At 44.3% G+C, this 24,926-nt stretch overlaps 2 protein-coding genes and 1 long non-coding RNA gene across 4 annotated transcripts; 2 read left to right on the top strand and 1 right to left on the bottom strand.

Moving 5' to 3' along the window:
- Positions 1 to 22: 22 nt before the first annotated feature.
- Positions 23 to 4,231, top strand: LOC145653552 (uncharacterized). Its single transcript, XR_014119779.1, has 2 exons — positions 23 to 472; positions 3,236 to 4,231. It is a non-coding gene; the product is annotated as an uncharacterized LOC145653552 (long non-coding RNA).
- LOC113586891 (structural maintenance of chromosomes protein 1A) lies at positions 785 to 13,958 on the bottom strand. Its single transcript, XM_027025290.3, has 26 exons — positions 13,568 to 13,958; positions 12,439 to 12,627; positions 12,167 to 12,279; positions 11,520 to 11,723; positions 10,736 to 10,974; positions 9,646 to 9,904; positions 8,941 to 9,081; positions 8,769 to 8,851; positions 8,321 to 8,420; positions 7,815 to 7,922; positions 7,167 to 7,352; positions 6,681 to 6,860; positions 6,329 to 6,475; positions 6,078 to 6,215; positions 5,791 to 5,907; positions 5,597 to 5,703; positions 5,067 to 5,208; positions 4,648 to 4,793; positions 4,414 to 4,567; positions 3,906 to 4,016; positions 3,287 to 3,443; positions 2,619 to 2,773; positions 2,136 to 2,287; positions 1,831 to 1,900; positions 1,569 to 1,679; positions 785 to 1,464 (listed from the first exon to the last, which is right to left on the bottom strand). Exons 1-26 carry the CDS (start codon positions 13,674 to 13,676, stop codon positions 1,384 to 1,386), a joined length of 3,699 nt encoding a protein of 1,232 aa, XP_026881091.2. The 5' UTR covers positions 13,677 to 13,958; the 3' UTR covers positions 785 to 1,383.
- Positions 13,959 to 15,279: 1,321 nt separating this feature from the next.
- LOC113586897 (suppressor of cytokine signaling 2-like) lies at positions 15,280 to 20,031 on the top strand. Of its 2 annotated transcripts, none has more exons than XM_035522643.2 (4): positions 15,280 to 15,720; positions 15,820 to 16,052; positions 17,572 to 17,828; positions 18,135 to 20,031. In XM_035522643.2, exons 3-4 carry the CDS (start codon positions 17,579 to 17,581, stop codon positions 18,602 to 18,604), a joined length of 720 nt encoding a protein of 239 aa, XP_035378536.1. In that variant the 5' UTR covers positions 15,280 to 15,720; positions 15,820 to 16,052; positions 17,572 to 17,578; the 3' UTR covers positions 18,605 to 20,031. The 2 variants fall into 2 exon arrangements, with proteins under 2 accessions (XP_035378536.1, XP_035378537.1); XM_035522644.2 differs by having other exon boundaries at positions 15,817 to 16,052.
- The last annotated feature ends 4,895 nt before the right edge of the window (positions 20,032 to 24,926 follow it).

Below are 24,926 nucleotides of genomic sequence, written 5' to 3'. Positions count from 1 at the left end.
GGGTTTTCCATTCCATTATAAAATCGATCTCTAAAAAAAGGGAGCGTCATAATTGTCGGTAATTAATCTGGCAAATTAGTCGCTGCATTATTAGAAATTAACTAGTTAATGAACGCCACATTAGTTAAATAGCAGCACGAGTCTAGGGCAGAGAGCTGCTCGTGTCCGCGGTCATTCTGCACCTTCCAGTGCAACTACAACCCCAGACGTGTGACACACGTGCAGCGCTCCAGGACGCATTAGCATGACGCACTCATCTGGTCACGAGCACCACCGCGCTTGAGCTCGCGCCTATCCTAATGATCACCGACGGCTCATGTTCCCCGATGCCTCCATCGCTCGTCTCGCCCGGCACCGCACGACGTCTGTGGTTCAGCCCGTTCAAACGGACTTCACGGCTGACGTTTGAGGAGAAACCGCGTCGGCTCGAGCCTCATGCGCCGGTCACTGCACCCGCAGCAGCAGCACAGGGGTAGAGTTGCACGCCATCGACACAAACCGACACAAGACCAGGGTTTATCATCTACCGTAAAGGACAGGAATGGTTGTATTCACTATAATTATATTAACAATTGAGCTTGTCATAGAAAATGAACTTACCGTGCATCATAACATTTCCAATCACTATGCTTTGTAATTCTGAACATCACTAACCCAGGCTGTCCTAGACTGATTTTGTAAAGACCAAGATAGCTGCCTATGACATTAGTGCATGCATTATGGACACTAGTCTTACCATCATGAGAAATCTCAGCTCTGCTGACAGAAGACCCCTGTTACCAAGCACTGGAAACAAGTTTATTCTTCTTAAAAGTCCATGAGTTTACATTTTAGTAGAATAGGAAACATGATTACAATTGCAAAAAGACAAAACTTTGGCACACAGACAAAACCAGAAGCCATAAAGCAATGGACTAGACTACCTCTAAAAAAAAAAAAAAAAAAAAAAAAAAAAAAAAAAAAAAGCAACCATCGATCTTTTATCATAGCAGGAAGTCCTTTACTTATAGGCTCTATACGCAGCTACGGTCCAGCACTTCTGTTTTTAGAAGTAAGCTGTAAATGTTTTAACTGAGCATTATCCATCAAAATCAGCATGATTGAGTATAAAAATGTCTACAAGCAAATCGGGGAAGGAAAGCCACAACTTGTTAATGTGGAAGAAAAATGTCTCACCAATTTCCACACAAATACCAAATGTAAATATACTTAAAATCCATGAAGACTAAAAATCAAGAAAAGTTTGTATATGGAGAGAGAGAGAGAGAGAGAGAGAGACACAACCATAAAGTCTAAACTAGCTCGAAATTTGTACAGTGACATGTAAAAATTGAACCATGCCAAATCAGAATTCCTGATGTGGCGGGAAACGTTGGACGAACATCACTCGTTGGGATTGGGGTTTGCATCTGGATACTGGGAGAGGTCAAAGGTCAACACCTTACTGATAACACAGTCTCCTTGCTGCAGGCAAACAGAAGTCAGAGACATGTTAATGCATCAATGGTTACGCCAACACATCGACTCGTTCAGGTGACGCGTGCTGAGGTGTGTGTGTGACCCCTGACCTCAGGATACACTCCGATGAGAGAGTCAGCCTTCGTGTAAAACTCCTCCTTCAGGGAGATGACGATGGCCTGGAAGTTCTGGACAGACTGATCCTTGATGTAGTTAGCCACCTGGAGGAGAGAGGCATGCATGCGTGAGTTTGGCAGCAGGACAACCCTTCATCCAGGAAGAGGCAGAATTCCGGACTCTTACTGCAGAACCCTCAGAGAGCTGAAACGCTAGCAGCACCAGTATAAACGGAGTTCTGTTTGGAACACTGACCTTGCCGATGTTGGTGTTGTCCAAGGCTGCATCAATTTCATCAAGCACGAAGAAGGGAGCAGGTTTGTAGCTGTTGGGGAGGAGGGAAAGATCAGTGAAACGTTTATTACAGCCTGTTACTGGTGCACAGCTGTTCTGTGACCAGGACGTGTGTGGTAGTGGTAGCTTGGTGGTGCCAGTTCAAGTCCCACCACTAATGGGCCCCTGAGCAAGGCCCTTAACCCTCAATTACTGAAGCTGTGTTCAGTCATAACTGTAAGTGGCTTTGCTGTAAATGTAAACGTAGGCAGTGAGGGGATGCTCACCTGTGGATGGCGAAGAGCAAAGCCAGTGCAGCCACGGTTTTCTCTCCTCCCGACAGGTTGTCCATGGGTCTGAAGCGTTTCCCAGGGGCCACGCAATTATAGTTGATCCCGTCCAGGTAAGGCTCCTCCGGATTCTCCGGCCCAAGAAAAGCCTGCATCAACACGAGCCCCGCAGGTTTACCACCATCGCACCATCGGTGGACCTCTTCATATGCAACTCCCAGCAGGACCCCACCAGATTAACTACAACTGCACCAGATTAACTATGAAACAACAGCAGATGAACGTGCCCATCATAAACCCCGAGGCGACTACGGTCAACACCACTAGAAATGCGTATTAGAAACACGGTTACAAACTTGGTCTCATATCCTGCTTGTCCTCATCAGAGGTCGGTTTCTGACAGCACAGGACTACTGTCCTGACGATTGCGCAGCAGCACGTGTGCTCAGCAGTCACGTGCCTGGGCTCGCATGTCCTCACCTGAGCGCTGCTGTTGCGCGAGAGAGCCTTGTAGATCTCGTCTATGTTGGTGGCGACAGACTCAAAGCAGGCGTTGAAGCGATCAAACCTCTCCTTCTTGATCTGCTCAAATGCCTGCTTGGCTTTCTTTGCCCTTTTCCTGGCAGCCTCAAATTCTGAAAACGTCAACGGCGCAAATTTTAAACACCTCACTTTAAAGTAGACAAACATTTTAAACGTTTCTCCCTGCTCCACCATGAAAGACCCAAAAGTGTTCAGTCTGGCATGTAAACCACTAATCTATGGACCCATATGTCTCTATCCATCGATCTTTTTTTAAATATATTTTCAGCAGTACTAAGCTGTACTAAACTTGGGACCCTGCTAACGCTTTCCTGTCATTATGATTATGGGATGGCCTTTCATTCAGGGTGCACACCAGTTTTTTTTTCTTAAAACCTTTAAAAAGTCTTGTTTTTTGCTCTTGGAGAATGCAGTCTGATCTTTCCCTCTAAAGAGAATTAAGAATCTATTATTTTCTCAAAAAACATCCAATTTTTTTTCTCCCAACTCATTCTGAACTCCCATTCTTTTCCCAAGTGTGAAGAGTTGTTCTTTTTAAATTCTACATTTTCCAGATTTCTGCCCGGAGCTGATCCGGGTCCCAACACCCTCAGGCTGCTGCTCACCGTCACTGGTCTCCTGGAACTTGTCCCTGACGCTCTCCAGTTTCTCCATGGCCTTCATGTTGGGTGCGCTGATGCGCTGCAAGATGCTTTGCTGCTCGTTGAGCCGCTGCTGCAGGCCGTTCATCTCCGCTTTGATCTCCTCCTCCGTCAGGGAGTCCTGTAGCCCCACACAGGGCCGCATCAGTGGGAGAAACACGATGCTACGCGGGAACGCTACACACGCCGTAAGGCTACGCCGGGAACGCTAAACACATGGTAACGCTGCACTAGTGAAGTTAAACGCTAGATAATATTAGACTGGTAAAAGTTAAGTCCTAATGCCAACTTTCTCGTTCAATATGTAAATTCAAGTCACAGCCAAAATGAACTGTCTTAAGGTTCTTATTCTCTTTTATCACACTTTATAGACAATCGTGGATTGTCTATTTGGTGGAAATTGCTAAATTTCTTCATCTCTCGGTGGTTTAGATGTAAACAGTCACGCTGAGTGTTTTGGTGTGAAATGCAGCTCTTGTAGGGAATTGTACAGTCAGAATTGAGAAGGTGTAGTTTTAAAAGGGTGTAATGCACATCTGGGAAGAAGGGAATGAGTTCCATGCGCATTTGTGTGGAGATTCACCTTGAGGTCGTCCGACAGACTGCTGTAGTCGATCTCGATCAGGGCCTCTTTGGCCAGCACGGTGCTGGAGGTCTTCTGGCTGCTACTCAGACTCTCCTCCTGACTGCTTCCCTACAGCATAAACATACATGCGTACTTACACACAAACACACGTTAGTGACAAATGCACCCACCCCCTTAGGGATCACATAACAGATTTCCCAAAGGGGAACATCCCTGTGCAGTTAGAACATCCTGATCTGCCAGCACACAGTACTGGTGTATCCTGGATATGTTTAACTGGTAGCCTTACGCTGGCTGTGAATAAAGTGACCTTGTCATATGAGCACAGTGGGTTTATTTTTACACAATAGAATGTAGGGGGTGGGGGGTTAGGGTACCTCCTCCTGCCTGATGTTTATTTTTACATCATAAAGCAGGGGCGGGGTTAAGCCCCTACCATACCTCCTCCTGGCTGCCGTTTATTTTTACATCATAAAGCAGGGGTGGGGTTAAGCCCCTAACGTACCTCCTCCTGGCTGATGTCGTCCATGGTGCCTGACCTGAGGGGCAGACGAATGTCCTGCATCTTACAGGCCTGCAGGAGGTTGTGTCTGTCACTGCGCTTCTGCTCCAGCTTCGTCTCAATGGCCGTTACCTCCTTCTGGAGCTGAGTGAGGTCCCTGACACACACACACACACCTTGGCCCCATGGTCGTCTCACCCCCCTTTCCCCAAAGTAGCAGCACGAGCAGGAACTCACTTGTTGGCTCCTCCGAGCTTCTTGCGGATCTCCTCCATTTCATGGTTCTTGTCGTTCACCTCGGATTTCTTGGCAAGGTGCTGGTTCTTCAGGTCCTGCAGCTGCGCCATTGTCTCATCAATGATCTTCATGTGGCGCTGCTCCTCCTGTTAAAAGGCAGTAGGACACATGAGAAGACAGAGAGAAGCAGGACACGGTGAGACGCAGCATGCGGTCAGCTGGACAGCGGTGAGGCCCAGCACTGTCCATAGGTAGAAGATGAACACGCAGTTTTTACCAAGTCGTGGTGTGAATTGTGATCTAATGTGCTGGACCTCTAACTGAACAGAAAACTACACAGCATCCTCTGGTCTTAATCTTTATGGTATATCTAATGTTGCCGTAATTACTGGGCAAGATGTTCTTCAGGTGTTCTCTACCTTCTTTAGCCTCTCGATCTCACTCTCATCTTTCTTCACGGTCTGCTCCCACATGATAACTTTCTCCTGGTCCTCCTTCAACTGGTTCTTCTCATAGTCCAGCTGGATCGCCAGACGGGTCTTCTGGGTCTCGAACTCCAGACTGAAGCAAGTCGTGAAAGGGGGGGTGGGTGTCGGTCACCTCAGAACCAAAAGGTCACGGCCCACATTAGCAATACAAACCCCGCTGTCTACACACAGGGTGGAGAAAACGCTAACGTGATGTAGATCACGTCATTAAAAATATACCCTTTCTCTTCAGAGCACCTTTAAATAAGGCACATTTCTGAAACCCCTTTATATTAGGTTAAAATCAATCAATAACAGCATTTATTTTCATTTAATCACTTAGAATTCTACTGTAATTTAGAATAATAATCTTGTCTACATGATGGTCTATTACAGTACTATTCTGTGTACATGATGGTCTATAATTCTGTAAATATAATAGTCCTTTAGATTACAATTCTGTTTCTAGGGGTAAATCGTACCGTTTTTTGGCGATTTCATTCTGCCTCTTGACTTTCTCCTCCTCAAACTCGCGAATGTTTCGGACCCCGATCTCCTTACAGAACTCAACAAACACCTCATCCTCCACCTGGGAAACGATATGGCCGGTACTGTGAGTGACAGGGGAGTGCCTTCCGTGGTCCCGTGTCTGTGTGGAATCAGGTCTGCTGCCTACCAAGTTCATGCGATCTTTTAGCTCCTTCATGTCCCTCTCGCGTGATTGGATGATCCTCTTGATGTCGTTGATTCGAGGCCCAAAATTGGCCAGCTCACTCTCCAGCTTGGACTTTTCCTAAAATTCAAAAACGATTAAAAAAAGTTAGAGGTGGAAGACTTGTCCAATAACAATCACCTCCATCTCAAACAAATAGTAATTATTTGGGCATCACTTAAAAATCCAACATGCTGCCTGTGTAAAGTCCTTGACCCGTGACTGTGTGCAAATCAGAGCGGCATGTTCACCTGCATGTTCAGAGCCAGGTGGCGCGTCTTGGTCTGCTCCAGGTCACTCTGGGAGTACTTCAGCCGCATCTGGAGGCCGTGAGCCTGCGACTGCACCTGACGCAGCTCTGCCTCCTTCCTCTTCGCCTTCATCTGCTCCTGAAACGCCAAAAACACCCACGTTCAGCTGACTCAAAAGCTGACCCCCCCGCTGCATGCAGGCTGTCCCGACGCCTCCGCCTAGCGGGAGCAGAGGAGGTGTTCAGTGTCACCTTCAGCTCGTCCGTGAGTTTCTCCTTCCTCTCCTTCAGCTTGTCCACGGCCTTCTCGTCCCAACGGCGAGCTTTGGCTTTTAGATCACTCGCCCCTCCGGAGATCACGCCAGACTTCTGGAACAGGGTTCCGTCCAGAGCCACAGTCTAGCCAGAAGGAAGAGATCAGTCTCGACAGAAGCGACACCATCACCTTTATAAAGACTTACAGTGCTAATCTGGGCCAAATAAGTTTTAAAAACACCAAAAAGAACTTGCATGTCAATCACATGAGACTGAACAACACCAACAAGGACACAGACCACCAGCAGAAAACAGAAACCCCGAGCCGTTTTATGGTCTCCTGCAGTACCTTGTGCCTGTAGGGTCCTCCGAAGGCAATTCTGCGAGCATCCTCCACATTCTCGCACACAAGGGCGTTCCCGCACGCGTACTGCAGGGCTTTCTTTATCTGTGGCGGCTCGTAGCGGATGACGTCGATCACCAGCTTGGCGCCACGGAGCTCACGGAGCTTCTCGTCCGTGGGTTTGACCTGTCGCCGCAGACGCCAGCCAGCACGAGAAGAAACCAGACCAATTCAAAACTTTTTTCCAAATATGTATTTTCACTTTTGGTTATTCCCTTTGGTAACTTCCTATTAAGATTGTTAACTGTAACTTGAGATGAAGGAACATGTGATGTGCATTAGCGAGAACAAGAGCACATTTAAAACGCCAGCTCGCGTGCACCATGGCTGCACTACAGTTGTCTGATCAACACTGAGTTTTAGTTACTACCACATTTTTCTATTTGTTGACAAACACAGCAAATCCCAGAGTGGAAGTAGTGGCAGGAGCACCTCGAGGTAGTCGAGGGGCAGGAAGGTCTCAGGCTCTCCCCTCTGCTCTTTGATGTACTGGATGCAGTCCCGTCCTGTCTTCTCCGAATCCACGATGATGGCGTCCATGTTTTTACCCAGAACTTTCGTCACTGCAATCTGGTACTTCTTCTGTGTGGGCTGGCACAGGTCTATGAGCCGTCCATACTGGTGAGAGGACACACTTATGACCACGGCAATGCAAACACCCACCCACGGGTGCTGGGGCAGGAGTGAAGAGTATTCTGGGTAACTGCAGGAGCATTAGGGCTTTTTTTGCCATCAAAATCGAATGCCGATAGTAATCGCATCTTAGGGGTGTCATCTATGCATATCTTAAAAATTCTAACATAATCCTGATTGTTATATTTCAACCACCAAATTTCATAGTAATAGTAACGTTTTTGCTGGCGGTATACTGAAGACGTTGTTTTCATGTTACTGAGAGTACACTGTAAAGCAATAACGCATGGCCACATTGATATGGAAAATCAAAAATACTGGCTCATCTTTGTTCTGAAAATGTTAATTAAAATTAAATTACAAATAAAATGTTAATAGAATGCCGCTATTAAAACGATACTGATATGGTGTCGTGGCGACCCTCTAACCTGCACATGTGGCCCTTACCACGGATCCAGGGTAGAGTCTTTTGATGCTCTCCATTATCTCAGCCTTGCGCTGCTGTCGGCTGTTCTCCTGTCTGTCTATACGAGCATCGCCAAGCTGCTCCATTACCTGGCAGAGGAACAGAAGAACAAGGCGTCCAAAGAGGATCTGTTCCTTCTAGTTTAAAGCTAAAGTCCTTCAGTATTAAACATAGGCATAATTTATTATTGTTAAATATATGCACAATTAGATATTATTAACCATTATTAACTATATGCGTAACCAGTGCCTTATGTGGTAAACACTAAACATGTGTTTTCTTTAAGTTAGTTTAAATAATAATTTAATAAAAAGCAATGAAAATAAAAATATTTTCAAATTTAGTGTTTATGTTACGAGCTATACATTCAAACAGATACACAGACACCTACACAAAGGGGTCTGGCGTGAGCGCGCGTGTGTATACACTCACACACACACACACACTCACTCACTGTCCCCAGAGACGCTAGTCCTGCCCTCTGTACCTGGTTCAGCTCCATATTAATCTCGTCAATCCTCCTCTTAGCTTGTTCCACCTCCTCTGTTAGCTCCTCCTCCATTCTCTTCTGCTCATCCAGAGATTGCCTGCGAGGGGAGGGGCCATGACGAGACAATTTCCCTCGGCATCAGTAAAGTGTTATCTGTCTAATCTTCATCCTCATTTAAAACGTTTTAAACATTTTGGATTTAAATTTTAAAAGGAGCTAAATAGATAAGGGCCCAAGTAATGACAAATGAGAAAGAGAAAATCATGATGGTCAGTAGAAGCTAAAATAGAGACATATGGACCAAAGGTGGACAGTTCAGATTAAGAATGTAAAGTCCTTCACAGGGTTTTGCTCCAACCATAGCAGGGCTTTCACTCCATTCATTTTTACCCTGAAATGACACATCCTCTGGGTTGGAGCAGAGGTGTCCACGTCGTTGGATTACCTGCTGGTGGTGATGTAATCCTCAAGCTTTTCAATCCGTTTCTGATTTTCCTCAATCTCCCTGATCTTCTGCTTGATCTTTGCCTGTGGACAGAGCAACACCCGCGCGTCAGCTGCCGGAGCTACACGGCCCTTCTCCACGCGGCCGGTTGCGTTTCCTGCCCGGTTCCTACCTCTGTCTCCACCTTCTTCCTCTCCTCCAGGTCCAGGCGGTCCTGGTCAGCTTTCTGGTCGCGGTTGAACTTCTCCAGCTCCTGAGCCAGTGTGGCAGCACGCTTACTTGCCTCCTCCTTCAGACGGTGATACGCCTTCACCTGGGGGAGAAGGGGACACAAATACAACGTGGTTACGATGGATTACTAAACCTAAGATGGGTTGACCACGCTCACACACACACGCTCACACACAATACATCCTAAGCAAAGCTCACAAATGTATGGAAGGTATAGCAGAATTATTTAAGGTTCTGACTTTTTTAAAAGATTTTTATCACAGTATATTTTTTGAGGTATTATTTATGTCAAACAGAATGGTTTATACCAAAAATACACCCCCCCCCCCCCCCAAAAAAAAAAGCAGGGGTTTGAACTCCCACCCTGAAGCCCACCAACCTACACAAGTTCTAGTTTTCCTGCCAAGCTCTGGGCCCACCCTGGCTCATGGCGTGCTAATGAGCAGGGGATCTGGGCCGCTGTGCTGGAGCAATAAAAACAGGACACTACACAGGGAAGGAAAGCCCCACGACTGGAGCTGATCCCCTAAACTACACTAGCAAAGTACTGTACATAAGGGAGAAAAATAGCCAAATCAATCAAAATAAGGAGACAAACAAACAAAAACATAGCGCCTGCACTCAGTGAATGTTGGTTGGTTTGTACCTGGTTCTCCTCCAGCTGGAGGTCCTGGCCCTGACTTTGGGCCTCCTCCTCCATGCGCTCCTCAAACTCCTGCCGGGCCATCTCCACAGCCCTCTGCTCCCGCTCCAGCTCGTCCATGTCTGTCTTGCGCTTCTTGTAACACTTCTGGGCGTTCTGCAGTGACTTGCGTGCCGCCTCCAGCTTCTTGATCTTGTGGGCTGTGTTCTCCTTCGCTTTGATGTACTGCGGCCTCTTCTGGTTCAGCTCAGCGTCCTTCTCCCTGGTGGACAAAAGACAAGACATCATTAATCAAGGATCTACTTTATATCTACAACGTTCCACGCTGCACATAACCAGTATGACCAGTAGAACAACGTGCCACGCTGCACATAACCAGTATGACCAGTAGAACAACGTTCCACGCTGCACATAAGCAGCATCACCAGTAGAACAACGTTCCACGCTGCACATAAGCAGCATCACCAGTAGAACAACGTGCCACGCTGCACATAAGCAGCATCACCAGTAGAACAACGTGCCACGCCGCACATAAGCAGCATCACCAGTAGAACAACGTGCCACGCCGCACATAAGCAGCATCACCAGTAGAACAACGTGCCACGCTGCACATAAGCAGCATCACCAGTAGAACAACGTGCCACGCTGCACATAAGCAGCATCACCAGTAGAACAACGTGCCACGCTGCACATAACCAGTATCACCAGTAGAACAACGTGCCACACTGCACATAACCAGTATCACCAGTAGAACAACGTGCCAGTATTTGCCCCTTTAAGTATTAATTCTGTCACCAAGATGATCCAGGTAATGATATTTTAGCTCCTCAGTGACTCCAATCTGCTGTCAGTTCTTTAATAGTTTTGTTTGTCAGCTTACTATCTACCACACATATTAGATGCACTCTGCAAAAATGCATATATTACTATGCGCATATAAATGCATGCATGACTACGAAAACAATGCGTTACTGCATCAACTTTGGCATTAACACTGAAAATATCAGTGGCACACTGGTATAGCTCCTAAGAAAGAATCAGCACAAAGACACATGCAGAATTCAGCCAAACCCAGAACCGTGTTTGTGCTCACTTGATCTCCTTCTCCACAGTCTGCTGGTCTCTCATCATCCTGCCAAGCTCCTTCTTCTTCTCTTTGAGCTCCTCCTCCACACGGTCCATGCGCTTGCGGTCTTTGTCGATCTCGCGGTTGTGCTGGGCCAGCAGGCGGTTCAGTTTCTCGATCTCAGCCTCGTTGTGGTACAGTTTGAACAGCTGCAGCTGCACGTTGGCTCGGACCACCTCGTCCTTCAGCCTCTGGTAGCGCTCGGCCTGGACCAGAGAACGAGATGAGGACTAAGGGCGGAGGATCTCTGAACTGCTGCTCTGTGGCACAGGTAGTACGGGCACTACTGCACAGACACACCTTCATCTACTGGAACTAAACTAAACCAAATCATTTGAGGCAGGCACAGTAGATAATTTGCTAAGCATCAATGTACTAAAATTTGTGATATTAATATTCCAGGCACCTGAGATAACTCAAATCCTTCGAAAAAAATTTGCATTTTAGTGACCTTGTGAATCAATACTAGTAGCCTTTTCAATTCACATTCTAGTAACTATTTCAATTAGAATTCGTGACCTTTTCAATTAATTCTAGTAACTTAACAATTTAACATTCTAGTAACCTTATTAATTATCATTCTAATAATCATTCAAGTAGCATTCATGTTGAGCTATGGAATCAGTAGAACCAACAGAAGCTTAACCCCAGCTCTCACACAAATAAATAAAAGAAAATGAAAAGGGAAACCATGGAAACATGTCAAAAGCCCTCCCATGAAAGCTCAGACATCAGCATGCAGTAAGTTCACCTCCTCTTTCTCTTGCTTGGCCTCCTTGCGTTCTGCTGCTATGTTCTTCTTGCGGTGGTAGTTAAACTGCGTGTCCTCCTCAGCCTTCACCATCTCCTTCTTACGCCGGTCGTACTCCTGAGCTAGCTCCCCTGACCGTGAGATCTCCTCAAACAGTGCAGTTCTCTCCTTGGGGTTCTTCATGGCAATGGACTCTACTGCCCCCTGAGTGACCAACACGGGAGAAAACAATTCGGCACACCATTTGCTGACAGAAGGATTTACTTTAATGGAAAGAAATACTGCTATGACTACCCAAGCGAACACAGCAGCGTTGGATAAACAGCAAGAGGGCTGTAGGGAAAGCAACATCAGGGACAAGGAACACGAAAAGCCCAAGAAACACCCAGGGATGAAAGAAGAGCGAGAACAAATGTGGAAATTAAAGGCAACTGTGGTTCCCGTGATAACTGGAGCACCAGTGGATGTGATCCCTGAATTGGAAGAGTGGCTCCAGAAGATCCCAGGAACAACATCTGAGATTTCCTTCCAGAAAAGTGCAGCCCTGGGAACAGCTAAGATACTACACAGGACCCTCAAGCTCCCAGGCCTCTGGTAGAAGACCAGGGCTTGATGGAAAAAGACGGCCCTGCAGTGCCACAACTAACCTGAAAGACGAGGAAGTTCCTGGCCTTGATAAGAATGCCCAATTTCTCCAGCTCCTCACTGTACTCAGACAGGCCTACCACTTTATTATTAATACGATACTCCGATGAGGCACCTGCCAGAGGGGAATATTGGGGGGGGGAAGCACCATGGTAAAAAGTCTCAATAAATAAGAGTAGCAATCAGCAATTCAAAGTATCATTAAGCTCCTCTAATTAATATCCCCCAATATTAATATCTCATTAACATCCCATAATTGAAGTGCAGGCCTCACCTACGATGACCCGGGTGAAGGCACACTCCTCTCCGCCCTCCTCCTGGTACACCATGCTGACGTAGGCACGGTTAGCGGCCGGCTTCCCCACAGGTGCTCCGTGAATAAGGTCCTTCAGCGTCTTCACTCGTAGGTTGCTGGTCTTCTCAGCCAGTACGAAGCTGATCGCATCCATGAGGTTGGACTTACCTGAGAATACCAGCACATGTAATGCGCGGAGGACCTGTCATGTATATTTACCAGCTCCGTCCTGTGTCTACACCAGCAGCGACATGTTGGAGTAAGTGTACTTCCACATAATGTACGAGAAGCAGGGTAGGGTTTATTTCCCCGCAAACATTCTGGAAGAACAAACGATATGACTGACTGCATTTTCAGAATTTGTTAGGTGCTCCTGATTTCAAAAAGGATGAAAATGCTCAAAATATTTCCTGCTTCATGAAGTGACAACTACATCTGTATAGCAGTAGTGTCAATTTAATTTGTTACAACCATCATGTACTGGTTGGTAACAGATGAAGCAAGTTGATAGCAACACCAAGCTCAGACACGTACGATCCCAAGGAATACACACCTCATACTGACCCTGTACAGGAGCGCCTAACAAATGCAGCTACATGATCTGCCAACGACTGACCTTTCCAGCTATGATAACTAGCTATCTTATTTAGTTTCCTTGCATTAGCAAGGCCTCATTAGTATTGCAGGTTTTGTCATTCAAAGCAAAGTCGCGTATGGTACGACAGACAGACAGTAATCTGCAGTTGTTAAATTCAACTTTGCATGTTTTGTTAACTGTCGGTTATAGATAGCTAGGTTAGCACAGCTAGCTAGGAGATCAGCACCGAGCCATTCCCGCTGTACTGTCACATCCTGACAAAATCACATCACTAATCACGGACGTCCGTGTCTGTAGCTAGGATTAACTAGAACAATTTTAAATGACAAATTATCCAACTGAATTTACGGCTTCTGACTTTGAAGTCCCAAGCTAACTTTAGTTACAAAACCTAATTTAAGGCTTAATGGTGGGCAACGTTAGCTCGCTAGCTAGCCTTAGCTATCTGAGCTAGGTTATCTTAGCTAGGTTGGCCTACATCTTCCCGAGGTAAGCAAGTGGATTTCTTACCTGATCCATTTGGACCAATAATTGCTGTGAACTTATGGAAGGGGCCGATTATTTGTTTACCTTTGTACGATTTAAAATTCTCAATCTCAATTAATTTTAAATAGCCCATCTTGAAATATTTTGAATTGGGGGGGAAAAAAGAATGATGTCAGGCTGCTGGCTAGCTAGTTAGCTAGCAAGCTAAAACAGTACAACAGTGTGTACACACGAAAACATGTACGGTTAAAAAAAAAAAATATATATATATATATAATATTTACGTCCTACGACTAAACACCATAAGCCTAACCGCCCGGTGTAAGTCTGAGATCTCCTACTTGGCTTGCTTTCTGAGCGCCGTTGGGCTAAACAGCCCTGCACTCAAACCAGCGGACTAGCGCAACGGCCGCTGCGCGCGCACTGCAAGCCCCGCTACCAACGCTATCACCGCGAGACTTGGCAGCAAAACGCGTCCTTTGAACTGTAAGCCCAGAGACCAGCGCACATTAAGATTAACGCTGGCGCCAAGGTACCGAAAAGCAGCGCTTAATACGTATAACTGATCATTATACCAGTATATGTATTTGTATTTTGTTGTTGTTATCGCAATAATGGGCTCACACGGTGAGATGTTTGCCAAATATGCCTTAAAGGTTTTTATTTGCAGTTAAAAGACCAGTGTCAGCCTTTGTGATTAAGGAAGGGCCAAAGTTAAGATTTCAAAGGACTACAAACGTTAAATGACAAATGCTTTATGTAATGTTTTATATGATTTTTTATGATTTCTAAATAAGATTTTCGTGTTTATATTTTTCCTAGTAAAACTTTGATCGCCTTTTGATTGCTTAAAAGGTGATTTGATAGTCATTTATATCATTTCAAATGAAAATGTAATGATTTGATAGACAATTACAAAACGTATTGGTAAACTGGACGTCATATTTCAGGTTATTTCAACTGAGTCTATTTTACAGCATAAGACTGATTTCATATCTGTATCATTTCCCATTCAAACCGCTTTGAACGTCTCACAGTCTTAACAACAGTCTGGTAATGTGTCACACTCACATTAAAGGGCACTTTAAGCGCCTGGTGTGTGATTCCGCTCATCCGTTAATTCTCGACTGCCGAGGCCTTAACGGGTATATGAATGCTGCAATAAGTTAGAGGTTTGTTCAGCACCGTGTAGCAGCAGTGCAATGCAGCATCTGCGCGCCAGGGCGCGCCCCGCGCTGCCATTGTCATAGCGAAGAGCCCTCGCGCAGCACAAATCAACCGCGCGCGACCTACCGGGAAACGCTCGTGCTGCGGGTTCTTGGAAGCGCAGCGCGTGTCATTTACTCTACAGCAATAAATCCGTGAAAACTCCGTGTTTTAAATTGCAAGAGTCTGTGATGTATTCGAGTTAGCTTGCAATTCACAACAAAGAGAGCGAACCCGTAGCAAATGATTTGGTGAGCTTAGTCATTTTAATCACTCAAATGATCCCTGCAAACTGAAAAAGCCCTTATATAGAATCCTCTGTGACAGTCACATCGCCATGAATCAGACTGCTCAGTTGCAATGTCAGAGAGAGAGAGAGAGGAGAGAGAGAGAGAGAGAGAGAGAGAGAGAGAGAGAGAGAGAAAGAGAGAGAGAGAAAGAAAGAAAGAAAGAAAGAAAGAAAGAAATAGAGAGAGATAGCACATGCTTATGTCATTAAGATTACCTTATATTAGATTTCATTCTAACGTTTGCGCTACTCGCAATAAGCGCTCCAAAATGGAGCAAAGAAACAGTTTAGTGACTTCATCTTCCGAGCCACAGACTGGTGGAGTCGAGCCAGATAAAATCAAACACACACACACACACACACACACACACACACACACACACACACACACACACACACACGTGACCTATCTTTCTCAGAATATTCCTGGAAAGTGGTGCGCTGCCTCGCTACATGGGAAATACAGTAAAATAAACGTGGGATCGAGGAGCTGAATGAACAGTATTTACATTCGGAACCAGAGGACTCACAAACACTAGCGCCTCATAAAAGCCATCGATTAGAATCGGATTCTTAGAAATCATTAAACAAATACGAAACTCATTCGTGGATCGTTACGAGCACACGTAAGCCTGCGTTTCAGTGTGCGACACGAGGCTCGTACAGCTCGCCTATTGTTTTGGTAAATATGATTTCATCAATTATTTTAACACTCGGAGAAATCTCTGCTGAAGCTTAACATAAACCTTTGATTCTGTAAATTGTGCTTTTAACCAAGAAGGAATCAGCCGCCGTTCGAGTCAACGTGTTGGTGTGTAATACGTGGAAACGCTGGTGTGGCTCAGCGATGCAGCCGTGGGCTTTGTGCGTAATGGATATTACTGAGTAGGTCTCCAAAGGACTATCAACGCTGCGTAAAACGAGGCATCGGTACGGGCCATCACGCAGCAAAACACAGCTAGTTGGCCACAGAAAGGAACAGATTTGGGCTCGTTTCTCAGGACCACGTCGAAGGTGAGATCTTTCTTTTTTATTCATGTTATGATCCATGCACAAAAAGCAGGTCAATTAAAACGTTTAGTAAAAACTTACGCCTACATAATATGACAATTAAAAGGGCCAAGAGAACGGGGGATACGTGTTTTATTCTTTAATATTCTTTTCATAAATGTGAGAAATAAATTACCAATAGAGATCAATCCAAACATCTTATAAAATTCGCCTATATGTGAGGCAATTTCCAAACTAACGAATCTGAGGTAACCCACATTACTGGTTGCAGTGCTAATGAGATCTACGCGGGTTTGGATTTTTCCTCAGTTTGGTTTATGAACTGACGAACATTTCTCTCTCATTTAGCCACATTTTATTTTCAAAAACCGGAAGGACAACTTCACAAGACGAAAGGAAAGTTACTCTACCGGGATAACTAAAGCGCTTAAAAAAAAACCACAACCACTGGCGGCTCGGTTGCCCCAAAATGGGTTTGACACAAAGCCTTTAGGTGTTGGCAAATGTGGAGAAGGTTTTGAAACAGCAGTGAGGCGTTTCTGAGTAAATGTATGGTAAAGATATGGGCGAATAAAAGCCACAGCACATGCACACAAGCTTAAATCGGCACGTGTTTTTAGTTGGCGTTTTGCTACCTCTTTGCCACATCTTGTGACTGAGGCAGTATAACGAGATGATGATATAATTCCTTTTTAAATCCCACTAGAAGTGACATGGAAGTTTGTTCAAGGCCGATTCCAAATAAATACCAGGGTTTCTGATACTTTAAAAACGTTTCTCAACCCTCCGTTCTTCAGCAAAGTCAGTCTTTCCAGTGTGGTCAAAACTTTAAATTAGAAAGCAAAGCATTGCCCCAGACTTAAATTATATTGCTCTAGACTATGTCTGGCAAAGTACAAATGATAACCAAATAAAAATGGAAAATATTTCAAATGAATGGCAGAAATGTGTCAAGAAAAGTTTCCAAATATTGACAATGGTGTTTAGTATCCCTGCTATGTTTAGCAGTTACACCCAGTCTGCTTCAGAGATTTAGATTTACTAAATGTTTAGAAGTGCAATCTATTTGAGAGATCCTATTTCCAGATTACATATAGAAACTTCAAACTGCGATATTGTTATATTTTTCTTTTAAGAATGTAGCTAGGTTTGTGACTCAATGAATGTTTGTGACAGACATTTACATTTCTATATTATAGACCAAACTAACTAACTATACGTTTGCATCTTCTCTGATTTTCTGCAGGAATTTTAATGCTCCCATTGTAAAGCACCATACACATAAATGATTTATCCTCAATGTCGTGTGCTTGAAGCAGTTTAACTTTTGTTAGCATTTGATACATCAGTTGATGTGTAAGGCCAGAGGTACAAATCCTATCAAACACCATCCTGTCTCATCCTGTCTCTCTGTGTTCCTTTTTTTAGTGGTTTAGTCGGCTGCCAAGCGCCAAGCAACCGCTGTTTCTTTTGTTCGTGCTAAAATGATCTTTCCAAATGTTCTCGTGCTTGCCTCCTCAAGATCTTGGATGGGGCACACGCAGTGCATCTCAAAAGCAACGGAAACTGAAGCACCTCCGACACACAGCGGCGACTGCGGACTTGATGGCCCAGCTCCGACCCTGCCGCTGAGCTGCCGAGTGCCCCTTCCGAACCTCCGCGGGGAAAAGTGTCCCGCAGCAGGGGGAGTGCGGAGCCCTGAGCTGGAGCCCAGCAGGGAGGCTTCCACTCATGACGCCGAGAGACTTCGGGGCGCTATGACTCACCTTTATGAGTCTGGTGAGGACAGAGACCACGTGACGCTTAACGCTATCACTCACACACACACACACACACACACACTCCCACTCAAACACAAACCGTTGCTTGCAAGTGAAATCGTCGGCTCTATATAGAGACAGTTAATAATTACTCCGATTATTATTACTACTACATTGGTAATGTTAACTTATACCAAATGTGCGTGTGTGTAGTGTACTTATCGAGTGGTATTGGGTTCAGGCTGGTTTGTTGTGGCGCGTCATGCCACCACAGCACCTCACCATATCTCATCTCCTCTGTCTCGTTGTGCGGGGCACGTGGCAGGCTGGTACTGGGGCTCGGTCACAGCGTCGGAGGCCAAGCGGCTTCTGCTGGAGGCCGTGGACGGGACCTTTCTTCTGCGGGACAGCTCCAACCCAGCCTACCTGCTCACCCTGTCTGTCAGAACCGCGCTGGGCACCACGCACCTGCGCATCGAGTACGCGGGGGGCAATTTCGGCTTCGACTCCGCCGCCGTGGCGCGGCCTCGGCTCCGGCAGTTTAAGGGCGCGGTGGACCTGGTGCAGCACTACGCCTTGGCCCACCGCCGGGAGGCGGAGTCTGGCCATGCCCCTGCACAAGTGGGTCCGGAGACCCCGCTGCAGCTGAAGTTGACGAGGCCGCTCTGTAAAGCCGCCCCCAGCCTGCAACACTTGTGCCGTGTGGCGATAAACCGGCACTCCCGCAACCACACTGCTCTGTCGCTGCCTGGCCCACTTACACACTATCTGATGGAATACCCCTTCCTCCTGTAGCCATGGCAACAGCCCGGCACTCAGCTCTAAGTATTTCTTTTTTATTTCAGTGTTTGTTTCAGATTCGTAAAATTTGAATTAAAAGATGACAAGGTCAGATCAGTGCTGGTTTTCCATCCATCCTCCCCATGGATTTGTGTATTTAATGATCATAAATCTGGGTTTATATATGAGTAGCGAGTGAGACCAGTACTGCGGTTTTAGGGTTAACTCCACAGAATATCATAAATCTGACAGGACCAGTACAATTAACAGATTTAAATATGAGCTATACAACTGTTGTGTGGTTGACTCGATTATGTGCTTGGCTAGATTATTTGCTTGGCAAGGATGAGCCACATAATTGCTCAAAACCAGATTTATTTTTGGGGTTATCTGGTCTTATGTATTACACATTTCTGCATAAGCCTAGCCTAAATCAGGTCCCACATGCTCAGATGTGTGTTGGACATCTGGAAATAATATGGTTTGACTCTTCATGTATTAATCCACTTTACTACATTTTCATTTTTGCACCTTTCTTCATTTTTTTTATTGTGGGGGAAAGCCCTGAACATACAGGAAAAATGTAAATGCATGTAAAATGAAAACCAAAACATGACATACTGTTGTACAAAAGAAACCAAAGTTTCTGCTACAGCACATGCAGTCATAAGCATTTGGTTTCCACACAGCCAAACCACTGCAGTGAATCTTTTACATTTACGTGACACTTTTATCCAATGGGACCTACAATTATAACTGAACACAACTTGTGTAATTGAGGGTTAAGGGTCTTGTTCAGGTACCCAACAGTGGTGGGACTTGATGTGGCAAGCTTCTGCTTACTACTCCAGTACTTTAACCACCAAGCTACCACTGCCCGGATTTCAGGATCTCAGATTTTCGGATCTCTGTTTTCAAACAGCAGGTTTTGTTTCTTTAGGGACAGTGAACTGTTTCATTCTCCTGCTGTAGTTGACATAGAGGAGTGTGAGAATGGAAATAAACAGTAAAGTAAGTGTGTGTGTGTGTGTGTGTGTGTGTGTGTGTGTGTGTACTCCTTAAACTTTATTGATATATATTCTGTTTGGACTTTTTTTCTTTCTTGTTGTACCAATAGTCATTATTTAGTGGCATGGCCGGAAGTGTCAGTCATGTATAACTGCAAAACTTTTGTATAATGTGAAAACCCAAAATTCCAAAAGTAGTGGCAGTAAATAATAGACTGGAAGATTAATACATTTACTAATACAATGGAAAAAATTAGACTTTTGCATTTACCTGCTTGTGTTTGTTTGTTTGTTTTGTTTTCAAATACAAATAACTCCATCTCTGTGGTCTACTTTATTTCTTTTTTTACTGCAACACCTTTTCTTGATTTTGATAAATAAAACTATACCCTAATGGACTGCACACACTAACCCTGCAGTCCGGGGAGCACACGGCACTTGTCTTTTGTGGTGTTTTCAGAGTTAAGATCTGAGTTGTGTTGTGGACTGAGGTGTTGAGTGCATTAGTGGATTAGGCTGTGGCCTTCCACGCCCTAAGCAAATGTAGTCTGTAATTACAGGACATCACATAGCCTGTAACTACAAGACATCACATGGCCTGTAATTACAGGACATTTTAGTCTTTTCTTTCTCAGCATGTCTGTCCTGATCCAGGAGCGCAGAAGCCGACTGTGCCTTGGATTTAACGGAAGAGCTTTGTTCTCAGGAGTGTTCAGGACAGAACCTCCAGGGTCTTTAAGCGTCCTAGATGGAAATGTCTTCTTGCACCAGGCCATGTGCAGACAGTTGAATAGCTGAACCTTTTATAGGTCCCTGTATTCAGGCATGGCTCAAAGATCTTTCTAGGAAAAGCCAGGAGGAGGAGGAGGTGTGTGTGTGTGTGTGTGTGTGTGTGCACGTACGTGCTTGGGGGTGGGGGGGTAACTTTCCAGGAAGAATGACAGAGTCTGTTCATGCTTTAACCCTCAAATACCTGCAGTTAAGACCGTTTACACTTCACGATTATTTAATTCCACCATTAGGTGTCAGTCAAAATAAGAGACATGAAGTAAGTTTTAAGTGGGAAAGGCAATATATAATCACACAACACAGAACGTTTGAAGTTTTAAACAAAGTTAAAACTGCCCGCATTTTCTCACTGAAATCTAATCCTTGTATAGTACTGACTCATTTTTCCCTGGAAATTATTACAGACATAAAACCAAACCTTAGAGAAAATATTTTCTCCAAACAACTAGTGAAGTGAACCCATAAGGACAGCAGGGCTCTACCGTGTAACAGGCAGGGAGTGGTTGCTGTTTCATCATTAACATTTGTATGCACATCATGGCCAGTGCTGAGCAGAGAGTGGTCCCCCACCCAAACACCCCCAGACAGCAGTGCCGAGTGGAGAGAAGCTGACTGATCATTGATGAAGGGCTGCAAAATGATTCCTACATCTGTCCACCTGGATGATCCACAGATGGATGATCTCACTGACTGCTGTGTTTTCTAGTGAAGGTGTCTGTGAATGTTCGCCACACCTTTTAGTTGTGCAGATCTGTCTGAACTTCCACACGCTACATGCATGCACACGATGCAGTGTGCCACCATATTCAGTCTCATACCAGGGATACTTGTAAATACCTAACAACAAATGACTCCTTTTATCAAATGATATTGTCATTACAACATAAACAATTCCCAGTGTGCTCAGTACTAATACTACACTAGTCAGAGGGAAGACACTACGCATTGCATCTGAGTAAATGGGCAGTATTTTTCCAGACTGGATCGCATGTCTACCACTGACAGAGTTGTTGTTGTGTGGAGCTAGTGTCACGGAACGCTCGCCTCCCGCGAGTCACGGGGTTTGGCCCGCCACTTGAAGTGGGAGGATATTTGTTTGTGACCACACCTGCACACACCTGCACCTCGTCTTGTCCGTGTTACGCGAGTGCCGGTATGTCGTATGTAATAAATGTTCGTCAACGTCAAGAGAGTCTGTGCGTCCTGCTCCACGCCCTTCAGCACTCGGGCCACCACGTTACAGACAGTAAACAAGCTGTGGCTCATTTGAGTTTGTTGGAGGCGGTGTAGAGAAAGAGAGAAAAACAGAGAACGGGAGAGAGAGTGAAGAGAAAACACATTTCTCTCAGCACATGAGGCAAAAACAAAGAAAGAGTCCATTAAAATTCCCCTTTCTTTTTTCTCTTTCCTTAAAGTGCACACTGGCAGAGAAGAGACTCTGTAATGTGGTAGAAGAAACTACAGACTTAGAAAGATTTACAAATCAGCATTTGTTTATTTATTTTATTTTAAAATCTTCCTTTGAACTGTGTCATACCATCAGAACAATTGTTCCCATAGAGTTGGAGTGTATGTGTGTGTGTGTGTGTGTGTCAGCGCTTTTGTTGAACTTTTGGCCACAATTACGTTTTCTCAGAATTAGGATTCCTGGTGTCTGCCCCCAGTTAACACTTTGATGCCCTGTGTAGGAGATCTTAACGCACGCGGTTCCTTCTCTAATGATGCATAGCACACAAAGCCCCTTTCTCTCTATCTGCACTCGTCTCTAGTTCTCTCTTTCTATCTTTCTCTTTGTCTCTCTCTTTCTTCCCAACCATCCTTCTCTATTTCTCCCTCCCTCCCTCATTTTTCCTCTTTCTGTCTTTATTTCTCTTTTCTTTCTGCCTTTTCATTCTATCTCTATATTTTATTCTCGCTTTCTCTCCCCCCTTAAACTAAAAGGTTCAGTGGGTGTTTCTGCCCTAATAAAGTTTTGGCCAAGGAAGTACATTTTTATTTTTACTGAGTAAGCACTTGATTTTATTTTGAAATATTGATACTTTATTTCAGTTTTATTGTATTTATTGTGTAATAATAATAATAATAATAATAATAATAATAATAATAATAATAATTATTATTATTATTATTATTATTATTATTATCATCCATAGTTATGTGTTATTCTTACCTTGACCACTTGATGTCAGTGTAAGACCAACTTTTTTTGGTTTTCTCAGACGCTAAAGCCAAGCTATCTGTGCATGTTGTCAACTCCATACACAAATGAGCAAACGTTTAAGCAAACCAGTCTCCTTCCTTAAAGGACTTTTTGCAAAACAGTACACACAGTGATCGTTTGGTAACACAAAAATCCCATGAAAGCGTCTGATCAAGCAAAGCATAACAAAATGGAAGGAGCTGCAAATTACCACACAACACAAAACACTTCATTCAGACTGCCGGAGCTGGATCAGACATGTAGGGCACTCCCAGCACCAAACTGCCGGGCTGGATCAGAGCAAGTCGTCTGTTAAGATTACTGTCTCTGCCTTTGGATCTTTTGCTCTCGCGTTCTGGTTTTGAGCTCGGCCCTTCAGTCCTGTGTCGAGTCTGTGTACTTTTGCGTTTTTGACCTGAACGTCTGATTCTTCAGTAAAGTTAACTTTGCATATGGATCCTAATAGAGTGTCCGAGTCTGTTTCGTTACAGTAGTGCACCCACACTGACCAGTCAGTCCAGTAAGCCCCTTTAATGGGTGCTTGTCCCTGACGGTACCTCCACACCGGGGTATGTCTCCGGCTGAGACTGTGTCTATTTCACACTAATCAGATATTTCTTGTTATATAAATGGCCTGCTCATCCAAAAAGGCCTATCAGCTGTTTGAATATAGCTTCTAAGTTGCTGTGGTTGCAAAAATAGATGTTTTATAGGTTACTGTATTTAAGATTTTCAACTGTTGGCATTCATTTCTGATATGTTGTGTGCAAGGATTTGTAAATGAGACTAGAAAGGTCGACGATTTGGATGTGAAAGCTTATATGTACAGAACATCTAAGCATTTTCCAAACATGTTAACTGAAAAAACATGGACTAAATTAACGGTTAGACGGAGGTTGTGCTAATTGTGCTGAGATTTGAAAATATGACCACAGATTGGACAAATAAGGAGTTTAGCGACAGCAATAAAAGAAATGTAATACCATAACAGAAGTGATCCATGTGCTGGTTGCTCTGTTTATTTATTAAAATAATAAACTAAAGACTGGTAGAATATTGATTTCGGTTATCTGATTAGCATGAGCTAAGGTTGTGTGACTAGCTCTTAGCTAGCTGCTTCAGGCTATCGGAAACGTTCTGTGTATCATTACGCGAAATACAACTTTTAATTAATTTAAAGTTTTCTCGTGTTTTCGAGTTCACTGGGTGGAGAAGAACTATCGTTAAAGCTCAGCTCAGGTAGCTAGCTGAGCTTGCAGACTGAATCAGACTTAATCTAGCACATACTGAAAGGTACAGCAGATAACAGCAGAGGAACAAAGTGTGTGTGTGCGTGTGTTCTGGCAGTTGAACACTTAGTGAAGATGACATGCAAAAGCAAAACAGCGTAAATTCCCATGGCTGGGAATTGTTAAAACATATGTTTTGGGTTCATGTAGTACACACAATAGAGGATCTTGAATAAGGTTAGTTCTAATATAGCTATACTCTCGATTGTAAAGTTGTGGTTAATTTTTGGAGTATTTCATGGCTGACTACACATAAGGGCAACAATGTGTGGTTGCTTCAGGAGAAGTTCATATTAAATTAAATAATAAACAATTAAATTTGACACCCGCTTACAGCTGTAAGCAGAATGACAACACAAGGTGGTTCCCCTAGGTTGTTTTTTTTCTCCTGTTTACAATTTTAATGTTTGTACAAATGCTTCAATACATTTTGGTCTTTGCGTAATGTTTTTTTCTTATAAACCGTTACAAACCGAACTGAGGGGGCTCACAGGAGCTTTAATTTATCTCAGCGCATCAGCTGGCATTTTTGTGTCATGATGTTCAAAGGTCATGGGTCATGACTGCTCTTGCAGTAAAGTATGTGTGAACTGGTCTACTCGTTTACTCATTTACTAATCTCCACATGGAGACAGATCTACAGACTTATATAGACAGTTCTGTTTACAAATCTGCATAGGAAATCTGTAAGGGACACAGCAGACAGAACTAAAACACTAGCTTGTGTCAGAAATAGATCATTGTGACCTTTCAACTGTTCAAAACCCCAACAGTAAGTAGACTAGTGTTACAATCACAACACACTGAAGTAAGACAGTTTAGTGATGGTTAACAGCTTTAAATGTGTTATTTTGTGCCATTAATAATACCTAGCTCTATAGCTATACCCACGTTCCTATTTATCAATAAAATCTATTGATTGAAATACTGTACATGTCTGTTATACTGGCAATCTGAATACATGCAGGAATAAAATCTGCTGTAGTAAACCATCTATGCATTGTGGTACCGTACCTTTTCCTGTGTGCAGTGTGCATTGGTTGTTCACTACA

Source organism: Electrophorus electricus, chromosome 24 (genome assembly GCF_041902795.1).
Source record: "Electrophorus electricus isolate QZ-2024a chromosome 24, ASM4190279v1, whole genome shotgun sequence".
Classification (NCBI taxonomy): Eukaryota; Metazoa; Chordata; class Actinopteri; order Gymnotiformes; family Gymnotidae; genus Electrophorus; species Electrophorus electricus.
Note: the sequence above shows the minus strand (reverse complement) of the source record. Positions and strands in the feature narration are given on the sequence as shown.